At 46.4% G+C, this 19,897-nt stretch overlaps 1 protein-coding gene and 1 long non-coding RNA gene across 5 annotated transcripts in view; one reads left to right on the top strand and one right to left on the bottom strand.

Annotated features, from left to right (window-relative positions):
* Positions 1 to 248: 248 nt before the first annotated feature.
* LOC141572945 (uncharacterized) lies at positions 249 to 5,506 on the bottom strand. Of its 4 annotated transcripts, none has more exons than XR_012498531.1 (3): positions 5,368 to 5,506; positions 4,596 to 4,729; positions 249 to 2,993 (listed from the first exon to the last, which is right to left on the bottom strand). It is a non-coding gene; the product is annotated as an uncharacterized LOC141572945 (long non-coding RNA). The 4 variants fall into 4 exon arrangements; XR_012498530.1 differs by having other exon boundaries at positions 249 to 4,448; XR_012498529.1 differs by having other exon boundaries at positions 4,317 to 4,729.
* Positions 5,465 to 19,897, top strand: part of LRMDA (leucine rich melanocyte differentiation associated) — a 1,023,793-nt gene continuing 1,009,360 nt past the window's right edge. The window contains exons 1-2 of the mRNA XM_019745989.2: positions 5,465 to 5,594; positions 11,399 to 11,499. Coding sequence (XP_019601548.1) covers positions 5,565 to 5,594; positions 11,399 to 11,499 — 131 coding nt within the window. The 5' untranslated portion in view covers positions 5,465 to 5,564. The remainder of the gene's footprint in view (positions 5,595 to 11,398; positions 11,500 to 19,897) is intronic.

The following is a 19,897-nucleotide window of genomic DNA, read 5'->3' on the forward strand; positions in this document are numbered from 1 at the left end:
GCACTATAAGGCTTGACGAGCACTTCATCTGACCCTCAGCCTTCTGGCACCGGTGGTGCCCGGTGCAGCTGACACTGGCTTTGCCCCTGGCTCAGAGCTACAGAGAGAGCTGGAGTTCCTTTCGGAGAAGTGGGAAGAGACTCTGAATTAATATTGGTAAATCATGCCAGAACCCTCGTGTGTGCGTTATTATTATTGCCCCCCATAAATTCTAAAATAATTCCTGTAAATAATTATAAAAATAAATCTCAGTGACAAATTTTTTATTTTATTTTATTTCCAGGAACACATTTATTCATCATAATCTCTTCAGGGGTAGGACAAATTGGAGCTGGGTAGTGAATACAATTTGCAAATAGGCAATATAAGTAGAGAGAAAATTAATATGTATTCCTCAGCGCTCTAAAAGGAGAGGAAGAACATTAATAGCCATTTCCTTGCAGATATAACTTTGAAAATGTTATTTCTGATCCATCAGCGTGGGGCTCCATATGAGGAAAATGGTTACAACGTGACAAGAAGCGATTAGATGTGAAGTGGCATCTTTCTGGTGCCGCTGCCCAGTCTCTTCACTTTGCTCTTACTGGGACATAGGAGGAGTCCTGTTTTATTTTTTTCAGATCAGACTTCTGGCCTTGGGTCAAATGCTCATTTGCTAGGTGACACTGGGCCAGTCCCTTCCACTCTCCTGTCAGTAGTTGGAGTAGATGATTTCTAAAGCAGTGCATTTGGATGGTCACAAATCCACATTACAGGGGGCACTTGAGAAAAACACAGGCGATAGGGTACTACCTACTGACTGAGAATCTCATTTCCATATATGTTAATTGAGGTGGGGGGAGTTTCCTCTCTATGCCAAGTTGGGATTCCGGAAGGGTACCTGGGTCTTAGACACTGTTCCCCTTGCTCCCACTGGACAATATACATTTGAGCAGATTCTTCTGGTCAATGTTCCCTTTGCCTCTTGAAAGTCCAATATGAGCCCCTCTCCCCAAGACAGAGATGACTTCCGTCTGAACCCAGCTAAGGACTTGGAGTATTGGGCAAGTTCCAGGCAAATTGGGGAATAAGATTTGTTTCTCACTGACGTTTTCAGGATCTGTGGAAATAATGCTAATTAAGAGATTAGCAGATGGCTGTTTCAACTTTACATTCTCTTTTCCTGCCCCTTCCATCCCAATCTCCTCCCTTTTTAATTACAAAAGTAGTAGGATGCATGTTGCAAAAATCACAGAAGAAATGGAGTGAAAAGCAGAAGCCCCTTTTCCACTCACCGCCCCAAACCTACTCCCTTCCCCACTCCCTGTTAATGTTTGCATGTTAATAGAAGCAACAACAAGGAAATCTTTTAAGATCAAAAGAGAAGAGAAATTGGAAGCACTGAGAATTAATACTAATAGCAATAATAATTACTATACTAGTAAATAATCATTACTAGAATAGTAAATCATAACAATAAACTAACATTTGTGCAATGACTAACTCATAGCAGGCATTATGATTGCATTTAACATACATTTTTAAAATTTTGATTCGTTCTGGTTTGATCAGAGAGGTGTTTTGGAGCACAGACCATCCTCCATCCGTCACTTCTGTGCAAATACTGCAGAGAGGGCCTGGAAACCTTTCCTCTTTCCTACACTTCCTAAACTCCCTTCTTTAGGCTGAAAGAAGGCTGCCTCAGCAACAAAGAGCATTTTGTATGCAGACATCCAGCAGTTTTTTTTTTTTTAATTGAAATCTGAATGTGGTGAGTCTGAACTAGGGGCTGGGGCATGATTAATTACAGCAACCATTTTAATCTGCCCAGGGGCTAGGCCTGGGAGAAATGAGGCCAGGCTGAATAGAAATTCGGCGAAGGACAGGTAGGAATGCTGATAAAACTTTGTTAACTGGCCTTGTCCTCTCAGCTGCTGAGGCATAGGGTTGGAAGATTTAAGGAATCAGTTCCTGTTTTGCTGATTCTGGCCGACCCCAGAATCAACTCCCTTGATTAGAAATAAACAGGATCTTCCTTTTTGTCCCCAGGAATGTGATGGAGGAAGGACTTGAGGGGAAAGGGCCTCTGCTGCCAAAGAAGAATAATAATAATAACAAAGATGACAGTAGAAATAAAATATTGCCCTCTTCATCAAGGGTGATCAGGAAATGTCCAGTTGTATGTGTTGAGCCTTCTCACTCTCCACATGCACATGTTAAGAGTTCCAGAATTTATAGGTGCAGGATTTCCAGTCCAAGTCTGATTTGAACTTTCTGTGCTGTGGTCCTCATGAGTGCACTGTACAAATTAGGTGACATGTCTCAATTTTGGGTTCAGAAAATAGGGTCACGATTACAGTGCTTCTTGTTAACATAGCCCACTTAGTAATACTGTAAATGTCGGAGCACAGATCTTTCCCGAAGGGTCTTAGTCAATGCATACCCCCAGTGCCTAGCACAGAGCCTGGTCCTTGGAGGCTGGGGCAGAAGGGCTGGGGAATAAAATGGAGTGCGGCAAGGGGAGCAGGCAGCTCACTTTCCATTGCTCATGCAATGGGGTGAGGGGACTGAGGAAGAACTTAGATGATTGCATGAGCCTTCCCCTTCCCTCAGGGCTCCTGGGGCAGGGGCAGAAAGAGGCGTGTTCAGGAAGAAGCCCCGACAAGACTTATCTCCTCTGTTCACTTTTGTAAATTTCTTGTATTTCGAAGGAATCAGCTGTCCACCTCCTGGGCCAGCACTACCTCAGTATTCTTTTGCTTTCTCTCCTTCCCAAGGAAGGGCCACATTACCTGCAGAGTGTTACCTTTGCTATTTCTACTTAATTTTCCTTTTTGTTCAAGAAGGGGATGAGGTAGAAGGGTGTCTCAGCCTCCCTCTTCCAATCTTCCTTGGTTCAGAGATATAGACTTCTTTTCCCTTTCTGCCTTTCCTGCCTCTCCTTCTCCTCTTTTCCCCCCTCCTCCTTCTCCTTCTCCGTCTTCTGTTATGTTCTGAAGACTTACTTCTAAAACCTGAGGGGAGTAAGGAAAGGTTAATCCAGTCTGCTTCTAGAGGATCCCTCCCCCACTACCTTCAGCAAATTTCTACCCTGCTCAAGAACTTTCAATAGCTCCTTGTTGGCATCAGCTTACGTTTCAAACACTAAAGCCGACCTTAATATGAGCTATCCTGAACTTTATTTTTTGTGATTTCGCTAATGATCACTCCCCTACCGTCAACTGGCCTTCCCGACGTGTTCACCTAGTGGAGACAAGAGTAGGATGAGTCATTCTAGGCAAAACTAACAACTGAAAAGCCAAGTAGAGGATGTGAGAAGTAGAAGAGGCAGAAGTAAGGGTTGATGGGATTAAAAAGATCTTGAGGGACATACTAGAGATTTTGGACTCTATGAGTATTATTAGTCGATCAGAGGCCATTGAAAGACTTTAGGTAGGATCAAATAGGGCTTTTAGAATGATCACCCTGGGGCTATGCAGAGGAGGGAACAGTAGTGAGGGGGTCTGGAAAGGTGGAGAAGATGCCTGCCCACTGGTGTTATTGGCAGGTCGAGTCTGCAGAACAGTGTACTCAGAAGACAGCCACGTGTGGAGGCAGGGGCATGGGTGAGATGACCGCCAGCACCCTCCTCCTGGGAGGGGGGTTTCCAGTTTCATCTTTGAATAGGTTTAAGTCTGTTTCCACATGTCCTCTCGTGCTGGTCAAAGCCTTTCTAGGAAGGCCAAGGTGAAAGGTGCTTGGGGAGGGCACATTATCATGACAGTCAGAGACGAGGCCCACTTCCTCCTTTTTAGGCAGGAAAGGCAGACAAAAGTGGACAATGGACCAGAGAAGGTACATCCAGCAGAGAAGGAGGAAGGAGCGTGAGGAGCTGGTCTGTGGGGCAGTAGGCCTCAAAAGATTCCCTTTGATCCCCCTTATCTCTGGAGGGCAAGCTTTCTTTTTTGGCCTGCAAGACCTTTTGTTACAGCGTTTCCTGGAACTTCCCAAAGCAAACACAGCCAAATATTCTTACAGCTATGTTCTTATAGCTCCACTGTGTTGTGTCCACTCCTCCCAGCAGAGAGAGGGGCAGTCGGGTCAACCCTCAGAGGTCAACACCACTCATCCAAATGCTGACAATAAGGGCTCACATTACACAATGTGTTGGCACCAGCCCTGAGACAACGATGAGCGCCACACAATGCTTAACCATGACCATAATTATCATCCTCAGCTTCACAACCAGGAGTTTCTAAGTGCTGTTTAGACACAAAGAACAATGAAAAGCCCTGTGGACACCCCCTGGACAGAGGTGGGGAGCTGTAATTACAAATAGGTCTACTGGGTTGAGGTACCTGCAATGCAGTGAGACCTGGAGTCTGGCAAGTCAGAACTCAGTTTTCCGTTCTCTCTTTGAATGGTGCCTGTACCCATGAGTATGAAGGGAGCAGGGTGGAGAGGCCATAACTGGTTGGGCTGGCTGTTAGCTGCAATAGGCAATAGGTGATAACATGACCAAGAATTGGTATCTGGTAGTAGCTTTGTGCATCCTGGGAATGGGGTGTAAAGGCAAAAATAGGCATAGAGAAGATCTGGATCCTTTCCATTGAGGACAGGCATGAGCTTCCGGTTACCTGCCCGCTGGGCCGAATTTCATCCAGACAGGAGGCAGGAAATGGCCAGCCCTCACTTCCAGATGAGCGGAAGGTGTGTATGCGTGTGTGGTCTGACCTCATGGATGACTTTGAGCTTCACCAGTACCTTTTCTCTGAACAGGGAGAGAAGAAGAGAAGCCTGAAATTTGGGCAGATCATTCGATTCTCTTCCCGGGGTTTATTACTGTCAACGGGAAGAGGTTGAACGGACACCTGGTGGGGTGGGGGAATGGGGTGGGGGTGTGTGTGTGTGTGTGTGTGTGTGTGTGTGTGTGTGTGTGTTTACAGCGCGTGCTGCTACCTGAGCCAGCATTTCAATTCCCGCCTCCTTCTCCAGAAATGGAAACCCCACCCCACCAGGTGTCCGTTCAACCTCTTCACTTCCCCCTTCCCCTCAAAAGTTGGGGAGGGGAGTTCCGGGCAAGAGGCCCCTCCTCCCTGCAGTTGAAGACAGTTATGTAATCCGGATTGTGAAATATTGGAAAGGAATGGCTCTTTAACCCCTCTTTCGCCAACGCTCAGACGGGGCGCCTCTGATGGGCAGGCCCCCTTATCCCCAGTCTGTCCCGACTAACACAGTAGCGCTCTGGGCATGGGGCTTTAGGGGACGCTATTCTTATTTCCCTGACCGCCTCATGCGCGATAGGTCCCGGGAGGCCCGGGAAGCACGGAGAAAGCCAGCGCTCAGGCCCTCCCGGCGGGGCGCTGCGGGCCACCTGTTGTGGCGCGCGGTGGGGTAGACGAGGCTCACCTGCGCGAGGGCCCGTCCTGGCGTGGTCGGCCCGCGCACAGCGGAGCGCAGGTCCGGACTCCAGCCCGCGCCTCGGGCTTCCGCCGGGTCAGCTGATCTCCGAGTGCGGAACTAAAGCTCCGGACCCGCGCTGCTTGGCGCCGTCACGTTCTCTGTTCTGTGCTCTGCACTCGGAGCCCAGCGTCCGCCCCTTCACCATGGCCGGGCTCGCGGTCAGTGGAACTCAAGTAAGTCCTCCAGGCCAGCCCCGCCCCCGCTGGGGCACAGTCGGCCTGGGGAGGGAGGGCTGGGGCGAGGGCCGCCCCGCCCCGAGGTTAAACCGGGCTCCCAGCTCCACCTCAGGTCAGCAGGTGGGGAGTCTGGCCGGTGCACAGGCCTGCCTAGTTAGGGGAGAACAGACCCGTTTGGGGCCTGGCACACCCCTTAGCTGTGGGGGGAGGGCAAGGTCGCCCTGGTTCCCTCCATCTCCCTCTGCTCCTGGTGTCACTGACCAGGGCCAGCGGCGTGGACTTCATCAGGCAGAGTGGTCAGTGCCCAAAACCCACTGCACTTTTCCGGCCCCACAAAAAAAGTTTTAGGTTCTTTCATAATCAGAAGAAAAGAACTCTAGTCATAGAAAACGTTTTAATATCTTTGTCTTTATACCAGTGTAGTTGTAAAATACAGGTATACCTTTTTTTCTTGCTTTTTGCTTTATTGAGCTTCACAGATGTTGCGTATTTTAGTAACTGAAGGCAAGACCCTTCACCAGCAAAAAGATTCTGACTGGCTTTATTGCAATACTTGCTTTATTGTGGTGGTCTGGAATCGAATTCGCTGTATCTCCTAGGTGTGCCTGTCTTTCCTAAGGGAGGAAGGAGCCCAGGAAGGCAAAAGTGCCTGGGTCCCACCAAAGATAGTGAAATCATGCTGCGTCCCAGCAGGCTCTAGGTTGAGGGACTCCACTGCAGACAAGCTCTGGCTGCTAACCATAGACCCCTTATCCAGGGCAGGTAGAAGGCTGTAGCGCTCCAGTTATGTTTCAGCACCTGATTTCTTGAATAGTTGTCTGTGGGAAATGTCAACACTCCAGTTTCAACCCTGGGTGATAGAAATCAGCTTCCCTTGCTTTCAGCCTTGTAGAGAAGCCTCGGTGTTTCTAGTCATTGCTGGAGGGATGGACTCAACCACCCTGGGACCGGGTGCCTTTTACCTGCTGGAAGAGCCAGGTTGCTCTTTTAACCTCTGATGAAGCCAGCCCTCCTACTTCCTGCCCTTCCTTCTGCACCCTAGAGAACTAGTTCTAAGGTTTTGAAGCTCTCCCCTTGCATTGCCTAAGGCAGGTGGTGTCAGGCACAATTAGATTTTGAAATTACTTTAGGCTAGAGGGAATGTTCTCCCCTTCTCACGGTTCAGAAGTGAGCAGGCCAGGGAGGTACCAGCCTGGGGGAGAGATTAAAAATGATGGGTCTTATTTAGCTGGCAGGGAAAAGGGGCTCCTGGGAGTTAACATGGCTGGCTGCCTGGAGGGAAAGGCTGGAGGACAGGGCCTCTGCCCCAGAAGGGTCTCCTTTCCCTCAGATCCTAAGTCTCTGCATTTCAGAGCCAGCATTCTCTGGGTACAGCTTCTTTCAGCTTCATGGCGGACTTCACATGGGACTGAGAACTTTCCTGTGCCTCCATTTCTCTCCCCTGACTTCCCAAACTTGATTTTCCCTATACCTCCTGCTTTTATCCCACCCCACACAGCCCAATGGCAATCAGTGACCTGTGGGTGAGGCATTTTTGAACACTTGGGACTGTTTTAAACAGATGGAGCTGCCAGGGGGAGGAGTTGAGAAGGCAGGCTGAGAAAATGTCTCTGGGGGTGTTAGTGCCCCATGTCCTAAAACCTCCTAAAGACCCTAATGAGTGGCAGCCCTGGGATTAGGGTCTTTTTAGCTTTCTGTGCCTTGCAATTTCTAATGATGGTCACTATAAGAGGTAGCACCTTGAATGTGTCACGTGGTACTTCCCAAATTTTAGTAGATCCTTAAGGGGTAAGGGGTGGGGGAACTTCCCATGAGCCCATAGCGTTAATATTGTTTTTCTCACAACATTGCTTAAATATACAAATGTAAAACCAGATATATCTTTTTCTAAGTTCATATTTAGAGACCTAAAAACCCCAAATAAAGGGATAATTTAAGTACTGAGAATAAAAAACCACCACCACCCCAATAAAGTTAAAATGATTTAATGAGATGGATTATGACGTTTTGCTGAAACACTGCTTTGACCCCACTGTTGACTGACGGCCGTTGCCCTGCTTTTTAGGTGTTCCATGGGCTGACAACACCAAACTTTTCTTTATAAAATCTTTCATTCAACATGGATCTGACTTCATTTGGCCTTTTCTTGGCTCGAATGCATCATTTATATTCAGCATAAAGTTCTCAATCTTTTTCCACTAGCTTGTGACAATTAAAATAGTGGCATCAATGCAGTTGTAGACACAAATGCAAACTTGGAATTTGGGCACTGAAATTTTGTGCCCAAGAGACATCAGAATAACAAATCCTTTCCACAGTGATATTGGTCTGATTCAATAACTGTTTACCAAGTGGCCACTAGGTGCTGAGGACAGTGCTGTGTACTTTAAAGTTATCTTATCTCATTCCTGTAATATAAGTAAAGTGAGGATAATATACTCGTATGACTCATGGGGCTGTTTCATGAGGATCGAATAGATAACAGAGGAGATAGGCATTTAATATTTGTTAGTTGTTACATTATTCTTAACACCTTTGGAGGTGGTTAGTGTCTGACTAGTTTACATATGGGGAAACAGACTCCGCAAGATTGTGGCCCATCCAGGGTGATACAGCCCGTAAGTAGCAGCACAAGGACTTGAACTAGTGCCCAGGGCTGTTTCTACTCTGACAGAGCTTCCAATACTGCAAATTTAAAATCAAGAATCCCTCACGCCTGGCTGGGGGGAGGTATCATAAAATAATCTCTGTCTTACTACTGACAAATGCACCATCCTCAAAAATGTCCTGGGAGCCTACATGTCTCAACTGCAAAGAGAAACCCTCAGTGTTCGCAGTTTGGTAATTTTCTGCAATCCCTTAGAGGGGCTGGGTGTATGTATGTGTGGGGATCCCTCCAAGACATTCTTCTTTTTTTCTCTGGTGTTCCTCTCTGTAGGGGTCTTTAAGTTGATATGTTTTAATTTCCCTGATAATGGTGTTACTTTCGGCTATCATTCCACATAGGGTGGAAGTCTTGGGGTACAGATGATATAAGTAGGCAAGTTAAAAGTATGAAACGTGGTTCCTCAGTTCAGTCTAAGTCAAGATAATTGACTAAATGCAATAACTTCTTATTTTGGATGTGCTCTTTTGTGCCGTTTAAGATGAATTTCTACATCCCTTTTCTTGTTTGCTGAAGAAGCTGACTATTTTTGTTCTGGCTTTTCTGGCCTTGTCGCTCACATTAGGGGGTCATGTGCTTTCGGAAGCTTCCTGACATCCTGACAGGTAATGTCTTATGCTGAGGAGCACTTTTTAAACAAGTGTCTCCTCTTATGAGTGTTGGTTGAAGTGCCTGGCATTGGCTTCTTGCCACTTTAAAGCCTGTCCCAGCCAATGTGAACCCTTCTATGTGCTTGGTTTAACTCACATCTCTAAAAAGCTTCCATTTTACCAAGGGGATGGTCCAAGTATGCAGATGGCTTATCAAGTTGATTTTCCTACTAAAATGTGAAGACTTGGTCTTTGTCTCTGTTGAATGGGAATATGTTGTGCTTTATTTAGTTTTCTTGGGATGTTGTGATGTTACGACCATGTAATAAAACAAGCTGATGAAAGTCTTGTCGGACATGTTTGCGAACGATCTGAATGCTTTGTGGTGATAACTCTCCTTAGTGTTGCTGTTTCCTCTAAAGGGGAATCCTACAGGAGGAAGAGGGGAGCAAATATCCCCTTTTCTCAGTGTCTGACAGTCTCCTGGGGCCTTCAACATGGTGTCATGAGATAGTTCTCAACCTTTCAGTTTGGAAGACTCAATTTGAAGCTAAAACATATGATAGATGTGCCATTGGCATTTCTTGATCAAGAAAATCCACATACGGCGTTGTAAGAACTCACAGCCCCCAAGTTGGAAGTCCTCATTCCTGGTGTAGGACTTGGTCTGGGCTCTATCACTAAGAAGCTGTATTACAATGGACAGGCCTCTGGAGTCTTGGTTTCCTTGTATAAAACATGAAGGGTTTGGGCAAACTAGGTCCCTGCTAGATTTAGTCCTTGGTGAGTCTGTGAGGAAAGAGCTCAGTTTCTACATCTAAAGCTCAGCTTCTCTGCCATATATATCAGAGGGGTCTTGAATGATGATGGTGCAAGAGGGTGGTGCTTGCCAGGGTGAGAGGGATGGGTTTTGTGGTGAGCGCCATGGGTCGGGGGCGGTGGTCAATGTGAACTTAGAATACAGAACAAGCTGCAGGTTGGGTGGACATCCTGAGGGAAATGGAAGGCCCTAAATTGAGCTTTATATCTGCAGTCTCTCCTTGGTGTCTGATTTCCATCTTGGCTTGGAAGCTGAACTCAATATAATACATAAGGAGTTCTGAAGAAAGGGAGTCCCATGTAGGAAGGTGGGAGCTTGCTAGATCGAACTTAGAGTCCTTTGTTTTTTGGCCTGTATCTCCCCCAGTCATAATTGTTTTAGTGGAATCAGCTATTTTTCTGTCTCTTCTCTCCACTTTGTCTCCATCAGGAATGAAGTTACGGAAGGACAGTGAATACAGGATATTGTATTATGAGCAGTTTGTCCCCATTGGATAGCAGAGGGTTGAGAGATGAAACATTGAGGGTGCAAGGATGAAGTGTGCTTTGTACTAGGTTGAGCCATACGAAAGTGCTGCTTTTGTAGTTCTAAAATGATTGAATATTAGTAATTCACATGGTTCAACCCAATATCTGAGATGGCCACCATGTTCTTGTTCCCCATTAGTAATCATAACCCACTCATGATCTCCCATTCAATCCAAGACATCTTTGTATGCGTAGAAGATGGTGGATTTGTAGGGAGGAAGGATCCAGGCTGTAGCCAAGTGATGGACCTGACTTACTACCTGGCAGTTCAGGGAAGGGTCCTTCCGGGAAGTATCATGTGTTGTGATCCACTGGCCATCTCTGACCCACGAGTTTGTTTTGGGATGAGTTGTTAATCCTGCCCACAGGGTGCTCTCTGTAAAAATGGGTTAAAAACTGAGTGGTTGGAGCAGCAAGAAAGCCCTCTGGCCTAGTCCCAGTCAGAAGTTTTGGGATCAACTTTCAGTTCAGCCTCTTAAGATCTGGGCACACACTAGGTTAATAATAACAGGAGTAAAAGAATGGCTAAGGGAACAACTCTGCAAGCAGAGAGGTGCTGACTGCAAAGGGCTCCCCGGTGGAGGGAGACTTGGAAACTCCGGTCATTTGTTGTTGCCCTGTCACCTTTGAATTAGCTTTGTTCAGAGTCTGGCGGACATTTAATACACAGTGGTAACAGGATGGGATTGGCCGTTTGGGGAGGTTTTCTTGTCCAACTCTATTTGTTCAGCACCCTGCAGGTTGAACGCTGGTAAGTGCATCTGCTGTGTCTTTTATGAGATAATGTGAATAACAGGGTATTTGGGTGAGGGACAAGGGAGGGGAAGGAGAGCGAGAGCCAGAGGGGCAGCTGTTGGAAAGGCCCCTGAGCGAGAGACTGATTGCTGCGATTATATCACCGTGCTCTGACGTTGGGTTTCTTTTTGGACACATGAATCCGGCCAATTTTAGTCCAATTTCCATTCTGCTGGGATTAGTCTCCATCGTGCAAAGTATACCAGGAAAGGGGAGCTGTTGGCAGAGTCCCTGAAGCCCCCAAAGCTGATTTGATCAGGAAAACAGCCACAAATGTGGCCTTTTTTTGTGTGTGGAGCGTGTGTTTAAAGTTGCGGAAGCAATCATCGGATCAATGACTCAGGGTTGTGAGCAGCTGGATGATTTCCTTTTGCCACATTGTTTCTGTTCTATTTAATTTCCAGGTGTCCTACATAGGCCAGGACTGCAGAGAAATTCCAGAGCACCTCGGCAGGGACTGTGGCCATTTCGCAAAGAGGCTGGATCTGAGCTTTAACCTTCTGAGGTATGTAGCCTTCGCAAGACACAGACCAGGCCTGGGGGGCTCGGTAGCCCTGGTAATGGCCGGAAGGGAAAAGCCACACGTTCTAGCTCTGCATAGGGTGCCCGGATCTGAGACATATGGACCCACACTCGGAGGTCAGACTCTGCTTCCAATGATTCTTTGGTAGCACATTGTGCCACTGAAGAACCAGTGAGCATGAGCGTCACCCATCTCATGTGAGTTCCTAGGCGTTTCACTTTGTTCTTTCCTTTCTCACTAATACTCATGCAAACAAGTTAGAATACTGTTGGGGAAGGAATGAGATGGAATCAGCAAGAGTGTTTTTGAGACTTGTAGGAATACTTTTCTGGATAACCCCATTTCCCAAAGATGGGCCAAATCATAGTAGGGTGTGTGTTTGTATGTATTTTCTTTCTTTGCCTTTTTATGAATTGGAACCTTAAATATTTGTGGTGATGATGTCTCCCAGATGATATTTCAAAGTAATTCAAACACTATTGGCATGGGATGGGTGGGAGGGAAACTTTAACAACTGTTCCAATCTTGGCAAAAGGTAAGTGTGATTTTTCTATATTATTCCAGTGGAGGATGCAGACCGTTATTTCATTTCTTCCTGAAAGGTTATGAATTGTCACTGGTTCGGGGGCTTGGGGAAGGGAAGTTGGAAAGCAGGTATCAGTGGGATCAATGAGCAGGGGTCAGGGTGGTGGTTTTTCCTCCTAGCAAGCTGGTCCCATGCAGAGCTTTTCCATTAAGTGCCCTCTTGACAGCTGAACAGAAACAGGGGTCTTGGCGTGAAAGGAGAAATGAGCCCAAATCCCACCCCAGGGCTTAGGCCCTTTCCAACTTGTGTGCTTTGCAGTCTTTTTCTCTCAACTTCTGAAGCAGGACACTTGGGAATTAAGAATTTGAGAGAAGATGAACAAAACTCAGGGCATTAAGGCACCAGTGGGTAGAGGGGAGTTTACATTTAAATTAAGCCAGCAGAGCTTCTTGGGTGCTCAAGTGACACAGGGCCAGTCTGAGATGCATTGTCTCCAGGGAAGGGACATCCAGAGGCTTATGTAGAAAGAGAGTGGTTACTGTGTGCGTTCTCTTCCTCACTCGCAACGGGGTTGTATGCTTCTGGGGAGATGGGGAAACTGAAATGTTGCAGAGTAATACATAGTGATGAGAGGGTGCCAAACAAACAAACGCTGGCTCCAAAGGAAGTAAGGATGGTTTTTGGTCCCAGTGCCCAAAGGGAGGGCTGAGAACACAGCCTGGGCGGGACCATGCCTTAGACACGTGTGCACTCCTTAAATAGCTTCCCAGCATGGACTCAGGCAAAGGGTGCCTTTGCCGGGGCATTGGAAGGAGTTCTTCCTCTGTGACTGGCTTCCAGGGGCTCAGGCTGCGGCCGCCTTGGTGGTGGGAGCCCGGATGTGGGTTTGAGGCAACTGGGCCCCACAGGGGAGTATGTCAGTGGGTACAGGTCATGGGACTGGGCTGTCAGGTCTGAGGAAACAGAGCTGTCTTTGTCACACTCAGGGGCCCTGCCTTGCTTTGACAGAGAAGGGGCTGGACCCTGGGAGGGGTATGTGTGGTGAGTGGAGTTGGTGGTGAGAAGGGGCACTTGGCCCTGAGGGGCTGGATCTTTAAGGATTTATTAGAGGAAATGACGGGTCCTGGAGGTGGGAAAGTTTAGTGAGAGGAGGGCCAGTAAAGTGGACTCAGAGGGAGAGGAGTTTTTTATTTTTATGGTTTTTATTTTCGTTTTTTTAGAGGAGAGAAATTTCCATAGGGTTGAATTTGAGGAACTATCACATCTGGTCAGTAACCTGTCTGGTGGTGTTGTGGTTAGTGTGTGATCTGCAAAGTGGGTTCTGGCTGGGTTGGGGCAGGGGTGAGTAAGGGAGGGGTGAGGTCTAAGGTTCGGGAAGGGTTTCCACTCGGACTTGGTTAAACTGGAGGGAATTATAGACCAGAATGGATAAAAACAATCCTAACTTGATATGGTTATATTTGGGATTGGATCATCTTTGACCATCTTATTTACCTAATGGTGGTGGGGTGAGGAGAGGCTGTACTGTTTTTCTTGGCTGTCAGAGGAAGTTATGAGCTTATGGAGGCACTGGTCTCTCTTTGCCTTCAGCTGGTGCAAAATTAAAGACATTTTAGATTCTTCTTCCTAAAAAAGGTGGACGGGAGAGAGAATAGGGAGAAGGGAAGAGAAAGAAGATCATAAGGTTACCTTCCAACTAAGTGGATATGTAACAGATGACCCAAGCCCACCGGGCTACAGGAATCATTGAATCCAAATGAAATATTGTGAATTCCTGTCCCACATTCTGTTGAAAGTTTTCCCCCTGCTCCCCCTTACCATTTCCATGGGATTCTGGGGGAACATATGTTCCAGTCAGTTTGCCCTACACTCAGATTCATCACAGCCCCCTGTTCTAACCATCTCTCTGCTCTGTCTGCTGAGTTGCATTTATTCATTTTTTGAATAGTTAATACATGGCACAGACTTTAGAAGGAACAAATATGCAACAGTGAAAAAGTTTCCTTTGCACTTATGTCCTTTAGCCTCCCAGTTCTCCTCTGCCCTGCTGACTTCTGTTATTCACCATTTTTTGTATAGTCTGCAGAGATATTCCATGCATATACAAATGTGAATTTCTCAGGTGGCCAGGTTTGTATGACTTCTTGCCAAGATGTTAAAAGGGAGGCACCAGGCTTTATTCAACCGCTCTCATTAGGAACATCCCTCCCTGTTGTCTTACGATTAATTCATAGCCACGTACCATCATTATTAACCTTATTCATGAAAGTGACGGTTCTGCGGCTGCTCCCAGGGCCACCTGTTTGTGCTGGAGGGCAGGGTGGTTATGGATTTATACGCTCTGAACTTGGGTTCTAAGTCGCTATCCGAGTATATGTTTTTCTTCCCATTACACTTCAGTCTTCTCTCTGCATTAACTATCACGAGACTTCCTCTCCTTCTGTTGGGTTGTCTAATACTAGACTGCTTACCTCTCCATGCAGAAGGTCGTGGAAATTCAGGCTGTGCTGTTTCTATGATTCTGTCTCAGGGAATGAAAGTCCCTGGAACCAGTGTGTGCCCTGTTGGGTTGGAAGTTGGAAAGGGAAGCAAGATAAGAAGTCCGAAAACATTTTTGCTCCTTTTAAAAGACTCAAATATTTTTCTCTTCTACCCTTTCAGCCCAGATCTCATTCTTCCTGAATGTGATTCCCAGGGGTGGGGTCCTGCCATCCCCCCTGAAATGGTGACAGAAGGTTCAGGGAGCTAATTAGGTAACAGCTGACAGGAGTAGGGTTGCCCTTTGAACTTGAATGCATTAATGATCATGAGTCCACTGTCTACATCTGCATGAGATTATAGATTTTATTTTTTTGAAGATAATTTTTTCTTATAACGACAGCGATCAATATAGAAATCTTGGAAAACTTTGAAAGGTATGAAGAAAACCCTCTTTCTCTCAAATTCCTGATAATTTTATAACCCAGAAATCACCATTTTTAACATTTTATTTCTTTGTCTTTCATAATGCCAAATATTAAAAAAAATGATGCGCTTCCTTGTTTTGGAGGTATTTTTTCCATCTCAAGAAATACTGCATTACGGTTTTAATCATTTATTTCTTAGTGTTGGACACGTAGGTTGTTCCCAGATTTTTACTGTGGTAAATATCTCTGTTATAAATATCCTTGTAATACTGATTGATGAATAGGTCTCTGATGAGTTGCTTGGGACATTTTCCCAGAGACAAAATTCTCAGAGGGCTGTGATATAGATGTCACATTGCCCCCAGGAGAGGTTATACCAATTTCTGCTACCAAGAATATTTGAATATCCATTGTCCTAAGCTTTTCCTTCAGCTTGTTTCTGAGGTTTTCATATTTTACTTTCTGTTGGCTGATCAATAAAGAGATCCTCTGCTTTCACCAGGGCTGGTTCCTTGATCTGCTCAAGGCGAAGAGCTTGTTAACGAGTTGTTCCAGCTTTAGGGTTCCTCCTCCCCTGATTGGGCAAGGGCGGAGTTCTCCCTGGTGACCCCGTTCCTCTCCCTCAAGGGACCTGAGTGGTTTGAGTGGGTTGCCTGCTGAGCTTGTTGAACACTGAACACAAAGAGTGATAAATATACCCGTGTCAATCTGGCAATAAAATTGAGAGGGTTTAATTGATCTATGGCAACAGGAAGCTTATGTTTTAAAAATGATTTGCTGTTGCGTCTTACTTAGCATCACTCTGACAAATGCACTGGATGGGGGAATTGCTTAGGAGAACATTTCTTAGTGGGGAGCTTGCTCGTTGCTTCCTTGGCTTTGGCCAGGATGAAAGTGAAGAACTGGGGAGTTGGGGCAGCTCCAGTAAAGAGAGGGTGGCTTTGTCCTCTCGCCCAGGCAGTGAGGCAGACACGTAGTGCACCATCAAAGCTTCTAGGGCAGACACACCAGCATTTCTATGTCTGTGGTGAACTACTAGACAAAACTGGGCTGGTGAACTTGCTGCTCAGTTGGGAAAATGGACAGTGGGATTCAAAGGATCCGAGGCTTTGTGGTTCGACCACCCTGGCTTGAAATCCTGCTTCTGTCACTCACCAGTTGTTAAACTGGCTTTGAACTAATTGGAGAAATGTTAAGTGTGTAACTGTGTAAAGTGTCTAACAAATTACCTGCAATAGGTAAGAGGTCGTCAATAAGCATGACTATGGTTAGAGCTTAAACATGGTGGTTGTGAGGCTAAAAGCCCAGGCTTGATCCTCCACAGGGGCCATTTCTCTGGTAGTCATGTTGGAGTTCCTCACAGAATGTTAGAATTTCTTCTCCTTCAGCACATGGTATGTTTGCACATCTTTGCACCCTTTAGTGTGACCAATGGATAGCCATGTTAAGAGTCAGTGCATAATTTGGCAAGAGCTGCCTCTACCTGTTATGTACATTGGTTTTGGGTTCTGACCATAAATGAATAGAAACTCATGTTGATCCATGTAGGACATTGATTATAAATGAGAAATAAATCTGTGTTATAAGACTTGAGGGTATTTGTTAATGCAGCATAACCTAGCTCATACTAACCAATATAAATACCTTAGTTCTCCAACTGTCTCTGACATTTCATAGGCTAAACCCACTCATCTCATACATATTTGTCACCCCTCTAGGAGCATAACCTTTGCTCATATGACAGTAGGAATGGGTGAGAGAGAAAGTCCCCCCCCACCCCACCCCACCTCTCAGAACAGCTCAAAGGGCATGCTCTGTTGGCATTGGGTCTTTCTTCATCAAACCATGTCTTTGTAGTCAGGGGCCTTGTTTTCAAAGCTCAAATGCAGTGGTTTTACTTGGGGAGCATGCTGATTTGGAGTGGGGGGGGCAGTGGAGCGCATGTCAGTGCTGAGAGGAAGAGACAATGGTAGGAAACATAGGCCTTAGAAAGATAAACTGTTAGTGAATTTTCAAAATAGTTCCAGGGCATTGATAAATTCCAAGGAGGGAAGGGTCTACATATGTTGGAAACCACATTCTCTCCAAGCTGGGCAGTGCTGTAAAAAGCATCTTGTATTTTTGCTCCAAGAATATCATTGGCAATTCTAGTGTTCCCAGCTATTGACACAGGACATACCATCAAAAGACGATGTGTAAAATGACTTGGAAGGTAATAGTTCATGTCTCCGTAGCAAGACTTTGATTTCTTGTACTTGCAACGCTTTCTGGAGTGACCTCCATGAATGTGGAACCACTAAAAACAGTTGGAGGGAGGGAGGGAAGATCGCTAAGGGAGCAGGCATCAGCCACTTTGGTGAGGTTTACATGGCAACCTCCCCCACCCCACCCCACCTCTCAGAACAGCTCAAAGGGCATGCTCTGTTGGCATTGGGTCTTTCTTCATCAAACCATGTCTTTGTAGTCAGGGGCCTTGTTTTCAAAGCTCAAATGCAGTGGTTTTACTTGGGGAGCATGCTGATTTGGAGTGGGGGGGGCAGTGGAGCGCATGTCAGTGCTGAGAGGAAGAGACAATGGTAGGAAACATAGGCCTTAGAAAGATAAACTGTTAGTGAATTTTCAAAATAGTTCCAGGGCATTGATAAATTCCAAGGAGGGAAGGGTCTACATATGTTGGAAACCACATTCTCTCCAAGCTGGGCAGTGCTGTAAAAAGCATCTTGTATTTTTGCTCCAAGAATATCATTGGCAATTCTAGTGTTCCCAGCTATTGACACAGGACATACCATCAAAAGACGATGTGTAAAATGACTTGGAAGGTAATAGTTCATGTCTCCGTAGCAAGACTTTGATTTCTTGTACTTGCAACGCTTTCTGGAGTGACCTCCATGAATGTGGAACCACTAAAAACAGTTGGAGGGAGGGAGGGAAGATCGCTAAGGGAGCAGGCATCAGCCACTTTGGTGAGGTTTACATGGCAACCTCCCCCCACCCCCACCCCCACCCCCAAGTGGTCTACTTTCCTGGATTTGCACCTTTTGGCCTGAGAAAAGGGAGGTATTGAACCACTGTGGGTAAGACTGGCTGGGAAGTGGTGAGTGATTAGAGGGAGTTGTGTAAGGTGCCATAGTAGTGAGGTTCAGCCTTTTCATAGATGACGATCCCCCCATAACTTGCAGTGCGATTTAGGAAGTACTTTCAAAAACGTGGTCTCCGTATTTCCCACAGTGTTTCCCACCAGGTTAAGGAATTCCTAGACTTTTTAGTAATGCCTTCTATTTCCCTTTTCACCAGTTTCACCTCCCCCAGAATCTTGGGCCTCACTGTTTCACCTTCTCTCTCTGCCCTGTTCTCTGTCCTGAGGACGTGGTTGAGCCTGTGGGTGATGCTGCCCTCTGTGGTATCAGGGTGGCTGCTGGAAGTGCTGGTGATTTGGGGGGTGGAGGGGAGAGACTGGTGACCTTAACCCTTTCAGACTTCGTATTCACCGGCCCTCCAGGTTCTCAACCAGGAACTTCTGTTGCAGTGAGGGGAGTAGGGGCTCTACTAGCGTTTAGTGGGTGAGGCCAGGATGCTGAATGTCTTGCAGGGCATAGGACGACCTTGGACAGAAAAGAATTCTCCCTCCCCCATGCCAACTGCACTCTGTTGAGGAAGACCTCAGACCTGTCAGATAGTTTGCAGAGTAGTTCTCTTGTTCTCTTGTTGAGCTTCAAGACACAGGAGCCTTGCAAATAAGTACCTAGCGGTGACTGGCTCTACTTTCCAGTGGAGTCCAGGGGCAAATGATCAAACAAGTGACATCGGTCATGTTTGTCTTAGTAATAAATAACCAGTATTATGGAACAAGTATTATGTGCCAAGGCTGGGCAGAACACTTAACACGTGTTATTTCATTTAGGCCTCCCAACAACATTTTGACAATGGGACTATCAGCCATGTTTTACAGATGAAGCAACCAAGGCCCAAACGAGAAGAAATTTGCCCCCGACCCCTCCATGGTTAAATGGGATTAAATGGCCCCAGTGGTCTGACTTTAGCTTTACTCTAAAATGCTTCTCAAAGTAGAAATCATTGCTTTCTTTGTGCGAGAAGACGGGTGGCCATTTCCAAGCCTGTATGTCTTTGGGGGCGTGGGGTTTTTTTCTTTTAAATCACTAGTAGCAGGATCACGGTGGATCCTGCAGCCCCAAGTTGGAGGCCTTCGGGTTCTGTTGCATTTCCTTCCCTCTCCTGTTTTTCTAAAACCTTCCTGATTTGGAAAGTTCGGGTTGGCAGGACCTGGTGAGACCCAGGCTGACTTGGAGCTGGGGTGTTCCCAGGGAACCCATCCTCTGTCTCCCCTTGGGCTGTGAGGCATGGCTCAGGTGAAGGTCACTGTCATGGCGAGAAATGGCTCAGCAATGCTGTGGCCAGACTGCTCCCTGTCCCAGCCTTGGGATGGGGAACCCTAGGACAGATGACTGTATGCTTGAGTTTTGAGACTGGAAGGAAGAGAGGCGGGGGCTGTATGTGTCCCTCCGTGTGTTTGTACTTGCACGTGTACTCACTCTCATGCACACACCCGCCATCTGAAAAGCCTCTTTCTTCCTGTCTCCTCAGGGACTGCAGAGTTGGTGATTTCAGCTGTTCCCTGCTCCTTTATGATGAAAGGGGAGCGATTATGCTTTTTGCTGGTGTCTGTGTTTAATTGCAGGGATATAATAAGTACAAATTCTCCCTGGCCGAGACTTGTCTTAATAAAAGGTCTCTTCTATCCCAGCTGCTTTCTTTTTCCCTCAGCATCCCCACCCCCATCACTGCCACAGCACAAGGTCACTTAGGGTTTTAAATGAGGGAGAGACACATACGCACATGTTCATGTTTCATTTAGAGTTTATATTAAAAAAAGACACCTCCTTCTCCAGACCCATCATTATGGAGATCAGCTACGTGCCCCCCACCTTTG

The sequence above is a fragment of the Rhinolophus sinicus genome, linkage group LG07 (genome assembly GCF_036562045.2).
Source record: "Rhinolophus sinicus isolate RSC01 linkage group LG07, ASM3656204v1, whole genome shotgun sequence".
NCBI lineage: Eukaryota > Metazoa > Chordata > Mammalia > Chiroptera > Rhinolophidae > Rhinolophus > Rhinolophus sinicus.